General features: G+C 48.3%; 1 protein-coding gene across 4 annotated transcripts in view; it reads left to right on the top strand.

Annotated features, from left to right (window-relative positions):
- The window catches only part of egf (epidermal growth factor), a 207,226-nt gene extending 199,481 nt beyond the window's left edge, over positions 1-7,745 (top strand). For 3 of the 4 annotated variants that reach the window (XM_072495907.1, XM_072495908.1, XM_072495903.1), the window contains one exon: positions 7,448-7,745. In XM_072495907.1, coding sequence (XP_072352008.1) covers positions 7,448-7,495 — 48 coding nt within the window. In that variant the 3' untranslated portion in view covers positions 7,496-7,745. Of the gene's footprint in view, positions 1-965; positions 1,279-7,447 lie in introns of those variants that run through there. The other variant, XM_072495905.1, reaches the window with a different exon arrangement.
- The last annotated feature ends 5,210 nt before the right edge of the window (positions 7,746-12,955 follow it).

The following is a 12,955-nucleotide window of genomic DNA, read 5'->3' as shown; positions in this document are numbered from 1 at the left end:
TGAGAACAGGTACTTCGGAAGAGAAAGAATGGAGCTCACAGATTGAGGTTGGTCTGGGAGGGAGAAGGCAAAGCTGGGGCACTTAGGATGAGATGGGAGAGGAGAAGAGGCCAATGCCTGGCCTAGTCTGAGAATATATAGCAGCAAAGCAGGAGGAAAAACAGAAAAGATCAGATACAACTAGCAGGTCAGGCAACGGGCGCGATTTATCGGCCTCATCGCAACCAGCTTGGTGTCAGAACGAGGCCGTTGAGCCTTGTGAGAGGCCTCTTGTGAGATTTGCGATGCTCAAAACGCCTCGCGAGATTAAACGGAGTCTCACGAGACGTCAGGAACTGGATCTCGCCCTCGCTGGTTGTAATCCAGAACATCATATTTATGGCTCATTTTAATATGCGTTCACGCGATTCTCCTGGAAGATCTCGCCAGGGCGCCATCGATTACTGGTTTCCACAAACATGAACCAGTCATATTGGCATCTGGGGAGCTCTCCCAGGGTGGTTGGTGATAGGGTAGGGTGACACTCTGGCACCTTGGCACTGTCAGACTGACACACTGGCAGTGCTACCTAGGCACCCAGTCAGTGCCACCTTGGCAGTGCCAGGGTGCCCAGGTGGCACTGCCAGGCTGGCAGGGGTACTGCCAGGGTGCAATGGTGGCAGTGCCAGTGTATCTGGGTTCCAGGTTTGCACTGCCAGGGATCAAGCCCGGGGGGGGGGGGGGGGGGCATGACCAGGTGGAGGGGTTCAGGGGATATTCCTGAGAATGAATGCTGCAAGCAACAGCCCCTCACCTGGCCATGGTTGGAGCTCTTCAGTTTCAAAGTTCAAAGGCTTCACATGTAGGCCAGACTAGGAAAAGATGGCAGATTTCCTTCTCTGAAGGGCATTATTGAACCAGATGGGATTTTATGACAATCCAGTAGTTTCATGATCAACGTTATTGAGACTAGTTTTTTATTCCAGATTAACTAATAAATTGAATTGTTGCTACGATGGGAGTTGAACTGAAGACTCTGCAGCACGAGTCCAGAACTCTGAATTACTGGATTATTGGATTTGCATGCCCAATTTGGAACAGTATCACCATTCCTTCACCGTTGTTAGGTTAAGTCTTGGAATACCCTTCCGAACAGCATTGTGGGTGTACCTGCACCACATGGACTGCACCTTCTCAAGGGCAATTAAGGATGGGCAAGAAATGCCCCCATAAGATGAACAAATGAATTAAAAGAAAAGAGAGGTCTAGAACACAGCAATGGAAGTAAGAGTTATTCCTGAAACATAAGGAGCTGGATTCTCTTGTCGGCGGGATCCTTCGATTCGCCGGCAGCACAATCATGCCGCAGATTTCACGACGGGGTGGGGGTGCCCACAATGGGAAACCCTATTGGCTGACTGGTGGGACGGAGAATCCTGCCAAAGCAGTTTGTGATAATTAGCAGTATTTCATGGATTTAAATTTTCTTTCATCAAAGTTGAAGAGCCAAGTTGCCAATGTGAAAAGGCATTCCAGAGACAAAGAGTAAGCAGATTATTGCTGCATTGAATACACACACACAAGCACTAACGCCTGTGGTTAGAATTAGTTGCAGCAGCAAAATTAACTTTTCTAAAAAAAGACGATGTACCAATTAGTTTTTTTTATTTGTTTATTCATTTTGAAGTATTCCCTTGCAATTTAGCTACAGCTGTCCAATAAGTTAGAGATAGCTTCTCGACACTCATTTTTCCGGTTTTCTCTGTTCTAACTTGCTGGGTCTAATGTTCATAGTATTTACAATCTGCTACTTGATTGTTCCAGTTTTGCACTGTGGTGAAATCTAATTGGAAGAATGGAGAAGCTTGTACAGTTCATGTTATAAGAAAAGAAAGTCATGTCCATGCCACAGAATCAAGTTAGCCAGACACTTTTCCTTAAAATTGGCGGGTGGGGGTGGGGGGGGGGGTCTATGTGAGTTTTGTACAGTGGTACTGATTCTCTGCTTAATGTTTAGTCTGGCATATTTTAGCAATAATTTTCAATCTATAAACATATGTGTGCTTTTTTGAAGTTGAGGTGAAAATGAAGTGTACATTTTCATTACAGGGCTGGAATCGAAAACTTCCTGCTAAATTACAAGGTGCCGCAATTCGATTCTCTTTGTAAATCACATTGCCACTGCTATGTCCATTTCCTGTCAGTGGTAGGTAGGCAGAGCGGAGCAAACTTATTTGAAACTGTTGTGATTTATGGACGTTCACAGTTGTAGGCCGGAAATTTGATAGCCCACGTAAATAGGCACAGGATTGCTGAGTAATTAGCTCACTTGTGTTGTTTCCAGCGCAGACTGTACACAGATTTTATCTGCAAATGTAAATGATTGCAGCATGCAACCAGCTCAAAGCACGCTGTTGAGTGACTACATGCCTGGGCCACAAAATAGTGAGAGGCTAGCACAAGGTAAAGGTAGCCTGCACGAAAGCCTGTCTTAAAAGGGAGGTGCATTGTGGTTGAAGAAGATACTGGAAGTCACCCTACAGCTGACTCAGGGAAAGACATAAGGATGGCACAATGTTGCAGCCAGCAGACTCCAGGATTTGATAATACTTCTTTGAAGGCCTTTGTGGAGGAGGTGAAGAGCCAAAGAGATGATGTTATCTATCCACAGGAGACCTGCCATAACAACTTTGTGAAGGCTGCAGAGCTAAACAGCCATGCTTATCAATGCCGGGAGTAAACCCCCGAGGAACAAACAAAGAACAAAGAAATGTACAGCACAGGAACAGGCCCTTCGGCCCTCCAAGCCCGTGCCGACCATACTGCCCGACTAAACTACAATCTTCTACACTTCCTGGGTCCGTATCCTTCTATTCCCATCCTATTCATATATTTGTCAAGATGCCCCTTAAATGTCCCTATCGTCCCTGCCTCCACTACCTCCTCCGGTAGTGAGTTCCAGGCACCCACTACCCTCTGCGTAAAAAACTTGCCTCGTACATCTACTCTAAACTTTGCCCCTCTCACCTTAAACCTATGCCCCCTAGTAATTGACCCCTCTACCCTGGGGAAAAGCCTCTGACTATCCACTCTGTCTATGCCCCTCATAATTTTGTATACCTCTATCAGGTCGCCCCTCAACCTCCTTCGTTCCAGTGAGAACAAACCGAGTTTATTCAATCGCTCCTCATAGCTTATGCCCTCCATACCAGGCAACATTCTGGTAAATCTCTTCTGCACCCTCTCTAAAGCCTCCACATCCTTCTGGTAGTGTGGCGACCAGGGTGGAGTGCTGCAGGAAGTTCAAAGATCTCACTTAAGTGGTCAAGATCAGTCAATGTATTTTCAAAAACCATATCCCACCAACTGCAGCACTCGCCTCACACACTGCTCAAATTTCCACACCCCCATCCAACAGTCTCTATCACGATTCATATCTGACATTCATAGCTTCTCCTGTGCCTCACATACTTTACACTGCTGCAAGCCTCACACCCACATCTCACAACTTGAACACACTGCCGGCTATTCAACTATGACAGCGATATCACCTAAACACAATGCACCACACTCCCGCACTTCCCTCTCTCTTGTAGGACAAGGTGGCACATATGTAGGGGCAGTGGCACCTAACAGGCAGGGGACAGGCACATCCACATGTCCTTACCCCCATGGAGGAGACCGTGTTGACCATCATTGTCATGATATTCAAACACACACATCATGATAGACACCTCAGAGCACCCAACACCACAATCATTGGAGTGACATTGATTGAAACCAGCAACACGGCACAAACCACTGAAGGTGACGGTATCCTCATACCTAATCTTCCTTTTCACACCTCAATTCCCATTCATAGGCTCTTCTGATTTACAAGCTGCAGTGTAAGGGTACACCTCTTGCTTCTCCCTCCTCCCTCATCACAATGCTATGATTGTGCCACCAAGGTACCCAAGAACTGCAGACTGGCAAGGCGGTGGTGGAGGAACAGAAAGACAGTGGCGAAGAAAAAACACCGCCACTCACTTTCACATTCACAGATACCCCAGTTAAGATTCTAACACTGAGCATACTTTAGGGGATAGCTGAAATGTGCGATCTGCATGTGGTGAGACACTGGACATAAGTAGCCAGCAGCCAAGGTATGGAACAAGGGCAGGGCCAGCTCACCAGAATTACAGAAGGTGGACATGTACAGTGACATACTGGTGCAATTGGCAGGCTGTCAAGAAGCCTATGGTCAACATCAAGGAGCACGGAGGAGGCAAGCACCAAGCTTGCATGCAGCTTTGTGCAGAGTTGGAAGCCTATCCTTTCCAGCATAGATATGGTGGCCAACTCCATTAGAGCACTTGGACACCCAACCGTGAGGTAACGTTTGATGACCAATGTCCCAGTTTCCACTGCAGCACAGGCAGGAGCCTCCCAATGTCTAGGCACTGCAGCAGAAGCTCAGACTGAGGTCATGAAAGCTCAGGCTGCTGTTGTCATCGCTGATAATATTCAAAGGGGCATGCGGTGTGTTACAGCAGTCCAGCAATCTGGCCTCCACTTCAGGCTGAGAGTATCCATTGCCATTCTGCCAGTGCTAATGCTGATGCCTAACAGCCAGGTAGCCCAGACTGCTTTCTCCCATGCCGAGATAATGGATTCCAAAGCCAGGTCTTCTAGGTCCGGCCTGATGCTCCTCTTCCTCGCCCTCTTCTTCCTCCCCCTCTGGAACTGCTCACTAAATAATTGGGGGAAAGGGTTGAGCCCTTATGACGATGAGGTTGTGCAGCGAACCATGTTGAATCTCTGCTGAGTACTTGAGGTCTCCACCAAAATGGTCCAGGCAGCAGAAGCAGTGTTTAACCACTCCTGTGGTCTGCTTTATCACACTTTATGTGGCAGCATGGCTTTCATTATATGCATGCTGCCCATGTGATTGGTTTGTGCACTGGAGTCAACAGCCATGTGGCCATCGGATAACCATTATCAATAGCCACCCTCTTGTTAGGCGAAGTAGCTCAATTGCAAATGGGACAACAGACTGCTGCAGAATATACACACCATGACCGTTGCCAGGATACTGGGTATCAACTTGCTGGTGGTGATATATCCCAGAGTTCAGATGCTGCTCTCGGAAAGCATGCAATCCAGTAGCAATCTGCACTATCAGCAAGCTTGTAATTCTTGCTCTGCTTGCAGCTCTTTAAGGGAGGATGAAATATAGACAGCTCCATCAGAAAACAGAACCTCAGTGGCCACCTTCTGTAACTGAGGGTGGCTAACTGGGAATGTTACAAAGAGCACTTGCTCCAGTCTGGAAGGAGCAGACACATGAAAGTTCATGTCAAGTTTACAACAGCTAGCAATGCCATCTCCCCCTGCTCTGATGCTGCAGCAGGTCACAAAGTGGAAACATCTGACACATTGTGCCTCACTGAGGTCCCAGGTAAGACTATTTGCCTGTTGAACACCCTGGGAGGACATGACTTCCTGCTGAGAGATCTTTCTTTCCTCCTCCCTCTTCCAGGAGCTTTCCTGCTCTGTGTTGCCTTTGCTTATTTTCAATGCTGTAGTCCAAGAGTGATGCATACTACTGCACCCATGTCTGGGAGTAAATGGCTTGTGCAGAATCCCTGGCGTGGAGACAAAGTCCTTCAGCACCTGCCACACTACTCCCTATAGATATCAACAACTTTAAATAAGTCTGGAATCCACCAAACACCTCAACAGTGAAGAGAAATCAATCAGCAACTGAACTGAAAATAATCAATCATTCCTATAAGAAGCATTGGGAGGCAGTGGGGTACCTTCCTGCTGTTGAACACATGTTCAGCTGTACGAGGCTAATGGAGGGTCTTAGTTGAACTCCAGCACTGTAGAAGGGTCATATGGACTTGAAACGTTAACTTCACAGATGCTGCCAGACCCGTTGCGTTTATCCAACATTTTCTGTTTTTATTCCAAGGTGGCAGCACTGATATTAAATTAGGGTTACGCGCTGATTGACATCACAACTCGCCTAATCTACATACTTCCGGCAGATATTCCCTGCATCTGTGCTACAGTGCAGAAGGAGACCACTTGGCACATCGAGTCTGCATATTACCCTGTAGTCACATCTAATCTTGGGACTCTAAGGAGCAATTTATCATGGCCAGTTCACCTAAGCTGCAAATCTTTGGGAGGGAGGAAACAGGAGCACCCAGACGAAACCCACACAGACTCGGGGAGAAAGTGCAAACTCCACGCAGTCATCCGAGGTCGGTATCGAGGGGGGAAGGATAGAATCTGGAACTAGGGGGAAAGGTTTAAAAATAAGCCATCTCCTATTTAAGATGGGGACCAGGAAGAAATTATTTTCTCAGAAGGTCATTAGTCTTTGGAATTCTCTTACACAGAGAGCATTGGAGGTAGGGTCATTGAACATATTCAAGGCCAAGCTCGGCACAGGATGGAATCGAGGGCTGTGGGGGCAGGCAGAAAGTGGAGTTGGGCCACAATCAGACCAACCACAATCTTATTGAATGGAGGAGCGGGCTCGAGAGTCTGTGTGGCCCACTCCTGCTCATAGTTCTTGGGCGGGCTTCTCCATTTTGGAGGCTAAGTGCCGACGCCGGTGTGGGAACTGTGGCGTTTTAAAACGGAAAAATCGTCGCCAAACCCTCACCAATCCTGCAACCGTGAGGGGCTAGCAGCCATGCTGAGTAAATCTCCCATGATATAAATGGCTGGAGAATGGCCGGGTCCGTGGCCGCGCATGCACACGCCAATGACCTGCAGCGGTTGCGGCGTAAAACATGGTGCTGGCCATGCGCGGACTTGACCTGCCAAATAGCAACCCCCCCCACCCCCCCACCACCACCAGTCCCCCCAGGCCTCACAGAAGCCCCACCGGCCAGCAGCACGGTTCCCGGCCGACTGTGGTGGCACCGGACACTGTACGGAGCCGCCACGCCGGGTTCCCGACCACAGCGACCACACGTCCCCCGTGCGGTAGGGAACTTGGCCCATCGGCGGTGGTGAATTGTGGAAGCCCTGGAGAACAGAGGATCAGGCGTGCTAATGAAATGCCAACGGTACTTAAATGGCGTACTTAAATGCGAGCGATGCATTTATGCCATTTTTCGGGTGCCGGAGGATCCCGATTTCATGTTAAACCGGTGCCTACCCTTATTTTGGCGTTGGATGCTATTCTCCACCCAGGCGCGTTTTGAGAATTTGGCTGCGGCTGACGGTGAATCCCACCCCTTTTCTTCTTATGTTCATAAAATTTTGTTTTGAACTTCTGAATAATAGTACATCTATTCATCTGAGTTTCATGTTGCAGGTGATAGAAATACTCTGGATAGTTAGTTATATTTGAAGACTGCAGTTTATTACAAACTTTGTTTGATAATAAATCCTTAAAGGACGGTATTGATGGGTACCATTCAGTATGAGTTAAAATATGTTTAATCGTATTCTTTATCTATAGAATGTGCAACAGCTGCAACGCGTAATGAGGGAGCTGGTTATCATATGAAGGAGGAACTAATGCACAAACATGTGAGCCAGTCGACAGCATCGCATAGGAGACCTCCTAATAGATATCAGCTTCCACAAGAGGTCAATCTGAGTCACCTTGACAACCATTCCAATCTCATCATGAGATCAGGTCATTCATCTGACTAAGGATTAACCAGTTAGGATGTCGAATCTTCATGAAGACAATGAAAAAGCATGTTGATTGTGTTCATTTCTGTCAAATTAAAACACATAGAACACCTCCCTTAGAGACTTGTCCGGTCTTTCTGCATATACCGTTATTTTTCCTGAACTCACTGTTTCATTTGTCAATTGGTAATCAAGTTTTATCATCAGTTTTGCACTTTTTACTTGTGTATTTATACCTGCGGGCTGCCAGTAACATTGCACTTTCTCAATTTCCCTGCACCAAAACTTCCTTGTGTTTCTTACTGAGATTGTTCCTGGGAACAAAATAGATCATAGAATTTACAATGCAGAAGGAGACCATTCGGCCCATCGAGTCTGCACCGGTTCTTGGAAAGAGCACCTACCCAAGCCCACACCTCCACCCTATCCCCATAACCCAACCCAACACAAAGGGCAATTTTGGACACTAAGGGCAATTTATCATGGCCAATACACCTAACCCGTACATCTTTGGACTGTGGGAGGAAACTGGAGCACCCGGAGGAAACCCACGCACACACGGGGAAAACATGCAGACTCCGCACAGACAGTGACCAAAGCCAGGAATTGAACCTGGGACCGTGGAGCTGTGAAGCAATTGTGCTAACCACTATGCTACCGTGCTGCCCTTGATAAACAGGATGATCTAGAAAAAGGTACATTGTTGGCCACAAAATTAAGCAATGATATTAGAGAGATTGCTAAACTTCAGGTCTGACAGTAATTACAATGACTGCTACCTCAAAGACACTTCCTCAGATATTGTGAAATTGGTTGGTTTTCAGTGCATTTTTGGTTAAATTTCCACGTGTACCGAGTGGGTCAATTGTCTGTGTTGGCTTTTCACTCCATTGATTTGAAGGCAATTATTACTGGTCTGGTTCTACACTGAATGGGTGATTCTCATCAACAGATTACCCATATCCATGTGCTGAAGATCAATACTTAATCCATTGTCAGACAAATACACTGGATAGATTTTCATCAGCTTCATTGTGATCACTCCAGCTTTGTATTTCCGTGACTGCACAATGATTTGTTAGAAACAAAAACAGGAAATACTGGATAACCTCAGCAGGTCTGTGGAGAGAAAAGGGAGCTGACATTTTGAGCCTGGGTGACTTTCTGTCAATGACTTGTTCGGCTCATTTTACCTAAATGCTAAAATAAACTTTATTGCTGAACTATATATGATGCAGAACTTGAGGCATGGTTTTAATGCATGCCACAGTTTGATACTGGCACCTGATCAGACTCATGGATGGCCAATAGTACTGAATTAAACTGCCAATTCAGTCCCTCTCTAGTGAAGGTTAGAAGGGTTATGTGAATGCATGCTTAAGTGCAAATGAAAATCTGGGGCAGGATTCGCCATCCCCAAGACGCCAAGAATGCGTGCCCCAATGGGACAGAGAATCGGGAACAGGGCCAAATTGTGTTTGGCGCCGGGCGCCGACCTGAATGCCATGCTCCGACCCTTCGCTAATGGTGTGAATGAATTCCATGCCGCACTCCAGTAATAGGGGGATCCCACATAGGGATCCCCTTCTTTAAGGAACCCCCTCCACAGATCTCCCCCACAGACCATCGCCCCACACAAACCTAAATGTGTAAGTTGCACTAAGTACATTCCAATCACTTAAAAATGTGATTTCACTGCACTTACCTCCCTTTGATGTGGGCAATGTTTATAAACATTGGAGTTTCACCACTTAGGCCACTGAAGAATGGTTAATCGATCAAAGCAGCAGATGGTTATTACAAGCTGTCAATCCATGAATGGATTGCAGACAGTGAATCTGTGGGAACCAGATGCAGGCACAGCTGCTCACCTTGGAGGAATGGACAGTGTAGCTGCAAGGTAAGTATGTTCATAATTTTATTATACATTGAGGAATCTTTTTCTACACGTACCCAGGTCTACTTTTTTGATCTATGTTGAGTCAGCTGATGTTAGCTGGGTTACAACTAGCTAAGGGTAGGAAGAAGAAAAGTTAACCTGGATTCATAGTCCTAACCACAATCTCAATCTCTATTCAGTGGCCACAACTGTAAAGTGTACGTTATGGACCCCCGATCAGAGCAGGACAGGGTTCAGCTCTGATGTCCTACACAATCGAATGGTGTGACAGGGTTCAGCTCTGATGCCATGCACAATCAAATGGTGTGTCACATTCATCATTTATGCAATCGAATGAAGAATAACCTCGAGTGCAATAATGTTGGGTTGCTGATAGCCATGGAGGTGTATTGCAACAAAAGCTAAATTTCCAGGAAAATAGGAGAGAACATTGGGTGGAATTTAAGCTTAAATGTTCCCAGTCAGTCCAAAATGTGAATTATAGTTGACGATTAAAAGCTGACGGTAGGAACCTAGTATTGAAGCAATTCATATATCGATGGTACCACATTATTATCCATCTTTCAGAAAATATAAGTAAACTTAGAATCTCGACTGTTGAGTTCACAGACGTGACCATACAGGAAACACAAAAAAATAAAAGGTTTATTTACAGAAAGGACGAAGCCACTATATACACCGGTCCCAGAAGGGACGAGCACACTCGGAGTTTTATGTTCCGGTTTGTTCTCCCGCTGATGAGACAGCTCCGCCTCCAGGCCGGAAAGTTCATACTCCGCAAGACTTATGGGGAGCCTAATTGGCCCGGCCCCGTGCGCTTTGTAGGGTTACAACATTCCTTCCCCTCCCCACCCCCTCAAGTCCCAAAAAGTGTCTGAAAAGAAGGGCGCAGAGGAGGAGACGTGCATCTCTTCACCCGTGGCTGCCTCTCGGGTGTCGCCGGGGCAGGGCTAGGCGCCATATAGCGTTCAGGTGACCAACCTTTCCTCGCTGATCGTCACGGTGGCACCACCATCAGTGGCTGGTGGTCAGCAGACTCGTCACTGGCAACATCAGGCTGTGGCAGCTCCATCCTGGAGTCTGAATCCTCGGTGTCCAGCATCTCAGCGTTAAAATCCCCGTGGTGCGGTGTCTGTGGCAATGGCACTGCCAGGGTGGCCAGGGGCTGGGCCGGACCCTCCAAAATGGCATTGCACAATACGGAGCTCCTACTGCGGAGATGATGGAGTTCATCATCGACTCGATTCCTGGAATCGCACACAAACCCGGTACGACACTGGTCCAGTCTGATGAATGATGGTGCCAGGAACCCACTTCGCACCGCCTCTGAAATTACGCACATCGGCAGGCACGAGGTGTGAACAATCTAGGTGGGGCATGTATGGCAGGGAAACGCCCCAGCTGCTCCTGTCCGTGACGTACCATCCCACCCATGTCGGGTAACGCCAGGCTGAGGCGAGTCCGAAGATGACTCCCCATAAGAAGTTCTGCTGGCGCCACGCCAGTGGAGGAGAGCGGTGTGGTGCAGTAGCAGGAAAGGAAATGCACCAAACAAGTGTCAAGGGGCCCCATGGCCTGCTTGTTCATTTTACACTTGAAAGTCTGGACAGCCGCTCGGCCAAACCATTGGAAGTGGGCTGATATGGGGCAGTGTGTTTATGATGTACTCCATTGGTCCTCAGGAAATTTTCGAACTCCACACTAGTAAACAACATTCCATTGTCACAGTCCAGTACCTCAGGAATGCCGTGAGTACTATCGATCGCCGCCCTTGAAATTGTCGATGACATCCTGTGGACATCCAGTCACTTTGTGTGTGCGCCATAAGGAGGCGGAACATGGACCCTTGAAAAGGGCTGGCAAAATCGTCATGGAGGCGCACCCACAGGCAATCTAGCCACTCCCAGTGATTAAGCGGTGCTACAGGTGGCAGCTTCTGCTGTTCCTGGCACACGTCTCTCAATCTCCGTGTCCAAACATGGCCACCACACATAACTGCAGGCCCCTTCATTTTAGATACGCTGTGGTGCCCATTATGGAGGTCCGCCAACATGGAGCCTTGCCCCTTGTGTGAAACCATCGCCAAAGGAGGATACCATCCTCCATGCTGAACTCAGCGATCTTTGTGGTAAAAGCCTTCAGTTCGTTGGGAAGGGCACGATGCTGGGACCCATACAAGGCAATATGACGAGCCTTGGATAATAGGGGTTCAGTATGAGTCACGCACATATCCGGGCTGCGGTGACCGGCAATGTATCCATAAAATGCATTATAGCAACAACCTCGTTGCGCGGTGTGGGGGGGGGGGGGGGGGGCATCGGCGGCCTTGTCAGGAGCTGGAGCCGACTCAAAGTGTCCGCTTGAGTGACCTGCATCCTCAGGTGGTGTTCCAGCGTGTATCTGTACACCACCAGTAATAGGGCCCACCATTGAATTCTGGCCAACATGATGGGAGGAATGGCCCTGTCCTTGAATAGCCTCAGCAGCAGCTTGCGATTGGTCAATACCGTGAACCGATGCCTGTAGATGTTTTGGTGGAACTTTTTGTTGGCAAAGACCACTGCCAGACCCTCCTTCTCTAGCTGGGCACAGCCGCGGCAGATGTCCTCGAGGCGAAAGCAATTGGATGCTCCTTACCATTGCCTATCCAATGTGACAATACAGTGCCAATGCCGAACTCTGCTTCTGCCTTAGGCAATAATGCATAAGGAACTGTGCGAGCACAGAAATATCTTGGTTTTGCTGCAGGGCCCACCAGATCTTTCCCATGTCCTTGCAGATCATTCCCAGCCCGGCCTTGAACACGTTGCGGTATTTTGCCAAGACCGTGTTGAGGCCGGCCGAGTTCGTTCGGAAAAATGTCTGTCAAGCGGAGACGTGGTGGTGAGTCATGACCGAGCAAACTGGGACCGTCATCTTCACCATGACCAAGAATAGGCAAGCAGACTGCTGCCTGCCCCAAGCCCACCTTGGCCATGGTGGTGCCAGCTAAGGTCCAGCGACTCTCCGGTGTACATGGCCAACCGAGTCTCGGTGTCCCACAATGACAGGATCTGCACTCCCATCCGGAGTTTCTCAAAAGTGTACCTACCAGCAACCAAGATGGCAGTACCTGTGTCCAACTCCATTAGTAATGTGTGACCATTGACTTGAACCGTGACCATAATAGGGCCGACTTTGTGTGCGGAAACGCAGTTCAATTGCAGACAATCACCCGTGGGCTCTTCCACGAAAAAGGAGAGGGATCAGGCCATCTGCCAGGCCTAGCGGAGCAACAGGCGGACAGACCATCCCATGGATGCCGCCCCTTGAGACCAAGCTGACCACATCTCCTACAATGCCCGTGCCTTCCTTGTCTGGATCAGGGGAGGGGTCCCACCTGGTCGTCGGGCCTTAGGCCACCGGCCTGGCAGGGTGCCGCGGAGAGCG

This window comes from Scyliorhinus torazame, chromosome 3 (genome assembly GCF_047496885.1).
Source record: "Scyliorhinus torazame isolate Kashiwa2021f chromosome 3, sScyTor2.1, whole genome shotgun sequence".
NCBI lineage: Eukaryota > Metazoa > Chordata > Chondrichthyes > Carcharhiniformes > Scyliorhinidae > Scyliorhinus > Scyliorhinus torazame.
The sequence above is the reverse complement of the archived record's forward strand: the minus strand, read 5'-3'. Positions and strand labels throughout refer to the sequence as shown.